Genomic DNA, 8,130 nt, shown 5'->3' with positions numbered 1-8,130 from the left:
ATGAATTCAGTCAAGAGGACATACAGCCTGACCTGTGGTGGCGCAGTGGTTAAAGCGTCGACCTGGAATGCTGAGGTCGCCGGTTCAAAACCCTGGGCTTGCCTGGTCAAGGCACATCTGGGAGTTGATGCTTCCTGCTCTTCCCCCTGTTCTCTATCTCTCCCTCTCACTTTCCCCTCTCTCTCTAAAAAAATGAATAAATAATATCTTAAAAAGTAAATAAATTAAATTAAAAGGACATACAATCACAATCATGTACTTGCATGTGCACACACACACTTGAACATGGCTGTGACACGACCAAAGTTCTCCCAGCATTCACTGAAGTGTTTCTCTCCCATGCCCAGTTCACTAAAACGTCTGACTACTCTTCTCCATCTCATTCTGATCAGATCCCATCTTATTTGGTGGGGATGTGATGGATGCCCTGGCATTTGAAGTGTGAATAAATGGGCAAGTGTATGTAGTGAAGCCAGCTCAGCTGCCTGCCATGACTCTGGAAAAATCCTTGGACAGCGCTGTTCATATTGTATAATAACATAATAAGTTTTTCCTCGAGAAATGAATGCCTTTTATGAATCTACTCAAAAGACAATGGGCTAGCCCTGGCCGGTTGGCTCAGCAGTAGAGCGTCAGCCTGGCGTGCAGGGGACCTGGGTTCGATTCCCGACCAGGGCACATAGGAGAAGGGCCCATTTGCTTCTCCACCTCCCCCTCTCCTTCCTCTCTGTCTCTCTCTTCCCCTCCCGCAGAGAGGCTCCATTGAAGCAAAGATGGCCCGGGCGCTGGGGATGGCTCCTTGGCCTCTGCACGAGGCGCTAGAGTGGCTCTGGTCGCAGCAGAGGGAAGATAGTGAGACAAACTCCTGCATACACCCAGATTGGGGTCAACCAGGTAATCCCTGTCTGGGGCCATACTCAGTGGAGCCATTCTTAGTGTCTGAGGCTGACACTCAGACGAACCCAGCTATCCTCAGAGCACGGGCCACTCTTGAACAAATCCAGCCACTGGCTGCGGAAAGAGAAGAGGGAGAGAAGGAGAAGAGAAAGTAGGAGAGAAGCGATGGTTGTCTCTCTTGCGTGCCCTGACTGGGAATCCAACACAGGACGTCCATAGGCTGAGCTGACGCTCTACCCACTGAGCAAACCAGCCATGGTGGTGGTGTTACTGTGTTCTGTGGGATCCCAGATAGAGACTTAAACTTTCTAACTCTCAGCTGTGTAACCAGTAAAATGCTTACGAACACCATTCTGTTCGCATAGGTTATAAGCATTACGGGAGGTGAAAGTGCAACGCTTTTAGCAAAAAGCTGACACAGAGTATTTTCTCAATAAAAAATAGCTTCTATTATTATTATCATTCACCGTATAGTGTAAGGTTTCTCTTCCCCTCCTCCCAACTATGAAGGATTTATCTCTCTAATAAGGTGAAAACACAGCCCACTGTTTTTCTTTCCATTTCTATTCACCTTGCACTTTTCTTTCCTCCAATCCAGCCCCATCCTTAGCTCCACTGCTCCTTCGAGCCTCTCCCTCCTGCCCCGCTAAGGCTCCTCCCTCCCCATTTGCTCCTCCCACTAGCTCTGCGCTGTGGCAGCTCTGGTTCAGCGGGGCAGGAAGCTCATGGTGTAGGTTGGTGGGATGGTGGCAAAGCCCACGTGTTTGGGAGACACATCGATGTCCTGGGGTGACTGAGGGGACTTGAAGCGGAAGTTCTGCATGATGGCAGTGAGGAAGAGAAAGAGTTCCATTCTAGCCAGTCCTTCTCCCAAGCAGTATCGCTTTCCTGAGAAGACAGGGTGAGAAAGACGGGGTGAGGCTTGCTCCCACCGCCACCTGTCTCCTCTCCCGATGCCCAGCTGTATTCTCCCAGGGAGGAGGGGGTGGAATATGGTGGCTTGAGAGACTTTCAGAGAAGTCTCTAATCCTCTCTGAGCCTCAGTTTCCCTTGTACATGGGATGAAGGGGAATACCATACCAGGCTGTAGCAATGGGAATGTTAGATGACCCTTTCTCCCAAACATCCAATATGGCCACTGTGCTATCATCTCTTTCTCAGGAATCTGAAGAATTTAAGTGACCTTTGACAAGTCTCTGACTCACTATGGGTCTTGATTTTTACCATCCCTGAAATGGGTACAGTCACTCCTTTTCTTTTTTTCTAGGATTAAAACCTTAGTAGTTGTGGGAATTGCAATTGGTTGGCTGTAGGGTGGGTCGTTAGAGGGACTTCCAAGTTGGAGGAAGATATTACGCTAAACCTCAGAGAGAGGAGCTGGGATGATGGAGGTCCTTGTTGGTGTAACTGGTGACTTGGCAATAGACAGTGGTCTCTTACCAATGGAGAAGGGCACAGAAGCATCATTCTTCTTAAACTGCCCCTTCTCGTCTAGGAAATGCTGGGGGTTGAAATCTCTAGGACTGGAGAAGAACTGGGGGTCTTTTAGCACGGAGCCCAGCATAGGAAACACTTCAATGCCCTGTTGGGGAGAAGAAAGGGCATTTGATACAGTGGAGGGAGAAAGGGTACGCTGAAAGTGCACAGGTTTAAAGGGAGGATTCGGATGCTCTAGGTGAGAAGGAGTGGGAGGCAGGAGAGGCAGGGTCCTCTATGAGGGAAGAACTTACGGGGCCATGACATCTACATTCCTGAGTCAGGAAATTTGGGGAACATGGGGTCTGTGTCTCCTCAGGTAGAAGGCTTAAGGAACAAGGGGTTCATGTCTCTAAAGAAGGATGTTTGGGGACATGTGAGCTGTGTCTGAGGCAGGAAGTCTTGAGGAAGTGAGGTTCATGTCTCTTGAGACAGGTGTTTTGGAGGACATGGGGTTCATATTCCCTGAGCAAGAGGCCTTGGGAAGGTATGAATTTTGAGTGTCTCTGAAGGGACACATGATGGAGTAAGTCTTTGGTTGGGGTAGGGGGACAGGGGCTAAGAAGAATCTCAGGAAGATGGAGTGCTGGGTAACAGGGAGCAGGTTAGAGGTCCAGCTAAGTTGAGCAAAAGTAGCACCTTGGGGAGGAGGAAATCTCGAAACCTGGTGTCCTTGGTGACTCTGCGGGCGAATCCCATGGGGATTATGTCTCCGAATCTTTGGATCTCGTGGATCACTGCCTCTGTGTAGGGCATCTTGGCGTGGTCTTCAAACTTGGGCTGACGGTTCTTGCCAATCACCCGGTCAATCTCCTCATGGACCTTGGCTGGGGAATAAAGAGGCATATTTTTAGGTATGTAGGGGTCTTGACACGGGAATAATATTTCAAATATGTATAACTGGATGTACTACATGCATGACATCCCTGTGTGACATATTGTAAGTCATTCAAAGCAGTTTGGTCCTAAGCATTGTTGGTGCAGGGTCCTGTTAACCTGGTTGCACCAGATTTGGGGGGAAGTTCTGAGGGAGGAGTGGAGGGGCAGATAGTAGGCACACAGTGGGCTCAATGCAGCAATCACTTAACAGTCAGTTCAGATATCTTCAATATTTTAACAGCTGATGAAACTTGGCTGGTGCCTGTTAGCTGAATATCATCACCTCAGCTCTGGTTAGCAGTGTGTGTCTGAGAGTCCAGGGATTTCAGAGAAGTGCGAACATTGCAGTGGCTCAGGAGAATTTTGAGGGTCTGTGGCCCTCACTTCCTTGCTCCCTCTAGGCTTACCCTCCACATCTGGGTGCTTCATGAGCAGCAGGAAGCCATAACGCAGGGTTGTGCTGACTGTCTCGGTACCCGCAATGAAAAGGCCAAGTGCTGTCATCACCAGGTTCTTCACATTGAACTCTGTGTTGGGATTCTTCTGTTCCTGCAAGGAGAGACTGCTTCAGGCCAAGCCCACTCCCCCTTGCTCTCAGGGTCTTTCTGGGGTTTTCCCTTTGGACCCATCTCTTGTAGACCAGACCAAAAGTAGGAAGAGGTACCTAATTCTGTCAGGCCTTTGCCCAGGCTTCTGGCTCTGTATCAAATGGTCTTTTCATATTCTTTACCCAGCAGATTATCTATCCTTTCATTATCAGCTTAGTTTCACTTTTTAACTGTGGAAATACTTAGAAGCAGAGGAACAGAGAGAGATACAGTGAGTACAAATGACAGAGATACCATGATAGAATATGTCAGAGAGCTGAAGAGAGATAATTTCTGACACAGAGAGAATTTTAAGAAACAGCATCCAATTTTCAGTAAAAATCTTGTTGAAGCCACTTTATGATCCTTTTACCTTGAACTTCATATTGCATAAAGCCCTGTCTCCTTTCTTCACAGAAAGGAGATCTACATCCAGATTTGGACAGGGACCCTCCAAGGTCATATAGTAAAGCCAGGTCACCTGTTCACACCGGCATTTATGATATGAAAGGTAAGAGCATGGTGGCTGAATATACTGCCCTTAGAGTCTGAGAGGCCTGTGTCTGAGCTAGGTTCAACTGCTTTATCACTGTGTGACCTCAGGCATAGCTGTTATACACTCTTGGCCTCAGTTTCCTCATTGTTAAAATTGGAGTCATAGTAGAGCCTCCTCCAAGAACTGGTGTGAGTGTTAAATGGGAAAATAAAGTAGAGTTCTTAAAATAGTGCCTGGTGCTCGGTAGTGTTATAGATGTGCTTGTTATTATGATTTGCATGCACAGTCCTGCCCATAGGTAAGGGCTTAATAGAGACAACACTGATGGTCAATTATAATTTAGGTTGTGATGATTAATATGATGGGAAGGAGTAATCTGAATGAGCCTCTGTACTTCCCTACTTCCAGCACGATTTCCCTCTTCTTGGCCTGAGACCTCTCTGCACTGGCTGCTGACATGTACCTTCTGCATGTGGATGAGGAAGGAGTCAATGAAGTTCCGAGGGGAGTTGGGATCCAGTGTACGTTGATTCTGTTCCACCTTCTTGTTTATAAAGTCCTCCATTGCCTTCAGCTCCTTAAATGCCTGTTGCTGTGGCCCTGGCAAGTATTTCATCACATAGTAGAACATCTCATAGAGCTGAGGGTGGGAGAGAAGAAGGGAAGAGGACAGCTGGTGGTGGACATCACCTGATGGGAGTGGGAGCTGTCTCAGGCAAGGGAAGCACTGGTTAAAGGCACCTGTCTAGGTGTTTAGGTATTTAGATGGGTCTGTATGGAAATAGATGTCTTAGTTTTCTTGAGTTAAGTACGAGGGCTCCAGTCCAATTAGATGACACTATCCAGATTTATTTATTTCCTTCTTTTCCTTTCCCTCCCTTTCTTTTTCCTTTATTTCTCTTCCCTTTCCTGCCTTTCTCTTCTTTTCCTTTCCACCCCCTTCCCTTTCTTTACCTTCCTTTCTTTTCCCTTCCTTCCCTTCCTTTTTCTGTAGTGGGAGTTTTAGTTGAGATATTTAGGTATTGGAGCCTGGGTATTGGGCACCTGTCTTGGGTTCCTGCACAACTGCTGAGTTGCCCAAATGAGAAAGCTGGTTTTTAAGAGACTCTGTCTGGAGGAAGATAGGAGTTTGGGGCACCTGTGTCTGTGCAGGGGAGCAGTTGTGGCAAGGTCACAGTGGAGCCATGTTGGGACCGGTTACCTGTCCTGTGGGTGTAGCGGTGAATTGGAAGCTTCCCAGCATCATGCTCAGCATTGACAAGAACTCTTTGTCCTCATAGTCAAAGCGATCTCCAAACACAATGGAGCTGATGACATTGGAAACGGTTCGGCTCAAGAAGAAGGTAGGATCAATGAAGTCACCTGGGTTGTGGGGTAGGTTGGGGAGAGAAGGGATTTGAGGGAGATTCCACTTGGTGTTCTGATGGCAGTTTGAGAATTCTATGAACACCTTCCCACAGCCTAGTTTTCTTCCCAAACCAGAATGCGTATTTGAATACAGGGTGTTTCCCTGCTCTCTACTCTGGAGTCCCCAGCTCACCACGTGTTCCCTGAAGGGTCTCAATGAGAAAGCCTGCTTCCTCCTGGATGCGCTCCTGGATGCCCCGTTTGCCCATGCCGAAGTCCCGCAGCGTGGCAATGGAGAACCGACGGAGCTGCTTAGCACGCTCCCCACTGCTGAACGACACACCTGGGGAAGGAGTGTAGGAGTTGAGAGTGAGCAGAGAGGGGCAAGTTGAAAGGGAGTGGAGGTGAAGAGAGAGAGAGAGAAAGAAAACACTTAGAATCAGAGAAATACAGAAAGAGATAGAAAACAGTTGGAAGAAAATCAGAAGAAAAGGGGCAAGACAGATGCACAAAGAAACAGAGATGCAGGAACACTCACATGAAGACAGAGAGAAAGAGATAGAGGAGGGAAAAAGGGGAGAGAGGGAGATGTGAAGATTTAGGAGGTAGAAATAAAAATTGGAAAGGATTTTTAAACAGAGCAGGAGAAAAGAGAAAAATACATACAGAGACACAAAGAGGGTCTATAGAGAGGAGTACTGTTACCAGGAGATGGTGGCATAGGGATTTTGAAGCAGAAACATGTGAGATTCTAAGACACAGAAAAAAGAAAGGCAGGGAAAGGGAGAAAGAAACATGGGAAATACAGAAGCTGAGAAAGAGAAAAAGACAAAAAGACACATGGAGATAGAGGAAAAGGGCACCAAAGCAAAAATCCCAAGAGCTTCTAAGAGATGCAGAGAAAGAAGAGATGTCTAGCGAGAGAGAACTGGGAGATGGGCAGAGTGAAGCAGAGAGATGCAGAAACACTAAGACAAGCTAAAGAGGACAAGGGGTAAACAGGGATGGGGACAGAGGAGACCAAAGGAAGGACCCCTCCACAACCTTGAGTGAGTGGGTGAGTAGGGAGATGAATGCTGGGGAAACTGAAGCCATCAAGTATGTTTGACAACATTTTCCTACCCAGGGTCCTCCTCACCATATTCTTTGAAGATCCAAGAAAAGGTGGCCTGCATGCCTCGCCCACTGAATTCCTCTGCCTGGTTCAACAGAGCCTCCTTCACAGCCTCATATCCACACAGCACCACAACCGGCCATCGGCCCAGGTAGACCGTGAACACTGGACCATAGCATTCACTGATCTGATGGAGGAGGTGGGGTGGTAAGAGGGAGCAGCCCCAACTCTTAACTGGCTCTGTACCCAGACCTCCCAGACTGAGTGATAGATATGTGTATTCCAAACTGCCCTCTTGATGTTCCGCTTATCTGTCAGACCTCACCCTTACTGGACTATCGCCCCGGAGACAGGAATTCCAAAAAGTTGACAAGCCAGCCCAAGGAGGGACTCTGGACATACCAGGACTTTTGATTCAACACCCACATGCTTGAAATTTTTCTTGACCCCATATAATTTGTCCCCCTAGCTTGTACTGGTGCACTTCTCCTGGAAGAGTGCCCCAGCAGGTCTTTCTCCTCTAATAAAGCCTGCACACCTGGTGATCAAGTGTCGTCTCATTTTTACACTCAGGTTCATTTTTCCCAGACTCTGACAATCAAGAGGCTGAACATCTTAAGATTTGATTTTTCTTGGCTAAGAGCCTAATGCTAAGACTTCAACTCTCCCCCTACCTATGATTTCTGTCCAACTTTGCCAACACCTTGCCACAATGATCTAGAGCCACCTTACCACCCATCTCTATGCTTTGTATTACCTTCATGAGGGAGTTGTACATCTGCTCTGTGTTCAGCTGCAGGTAGTTCCCGATGAAGGGCAATGCAGGGGGACCAGGTGGCAGCTTTTTCCAGAACGTCCTTTGCCGCCAGACAGACATCAAGACCGTTATAGTCAGGCAGGCCAGCAAAGCCACCAGAAGCAGCCCTGAGACCATCATGATGGTACTAACAGTGACAGTCGGATGGTGATTGCTGGAATGGTTTGCCTTTACTTGCAAGAGAGGGCAGAATTTGTAACTGTCTCCTTTCACCTGATTATGTAACTGTCCTGATTATATAAGAGTCTCATTTCACCTCCCAATTACACCCTCAGCCTTGCTCACACCCACCTTGGGATATAGCCAGCAACAGAGGAAGAAGGAACTCCAGGACACATGAGTAGGATGTGGGCCCAGAACTGAATTTGTGGCCTCTCCCGAGGAGCTAGTTCAGGGCTGTGAACATGAAAGGACAGTAGACAAATTTCAGAACTGAAGATTCTGGAATATTTATAGAAGTGAGCTCCTGAAGTTGAAATTTGGTGTTTAAGAAGAGACCTGAAAGTTGTGGATTTTG

At 47.6% G+C, this 8,130-nt stretch overlaps 1 protein-coding gene across 1 annotated transcript; it reads right to left on the bottom strand.

The window, feature by feature from the left end:
* Positions 1-1,320: 1,320 nt before the first annotated feature.
* LOC136312935 (cytochrome P450 2A13-like) lies at positions 1,321-7,822 on the bottom strand. Its single transcript, XM_066242937.1, has 9 exons — positions 7,554-7,822; positions 6,821-6,983; positions 5,876-6,025; positions 5,537-5,697; positions 4,799-4,975; positions 3,660-3,801; positions 3,013-3,200; positions 2,338-2,479; positions 1,321-1,785 (listed from the first exon to the last, which is right to left on the bottom strand). Exons 1-9 carry the CDS (start codon positions 7,731-7,733, stop codon positions 1,604-1,606), a joined length of 1,485 nt encoding a protein of 494 aa, XP_066099034.1. The 5' UTR covers positions 7,734-7,822; the 3' UTR covers positions 1,321-1,603.
* Between the last annotated feature and the right edge of the window lie 308 nt (positions 7,823-8,130).

The sequence above is a fragment of the Saccopteryx bilineata genome, chromosome 9, assembly GCF_036850765.1.
Source record: "Saccopteryx bilineata isolate mSacBil1 chromosome 9, mSacBil1_pri_phased_curated, whole genome shotgun sequence".
NCBI lineage: Eukaryota > Metazoa > Chordata > Mammalia > Chiroptera > Emballonuridae > Saccopteryx > Saccopteryx bilineata.
The sequence above is the reverse complement of the archived record's forward strand: the minus strand, read 5'-3'. Positions and strand labels throughout refer to the sequence as shown.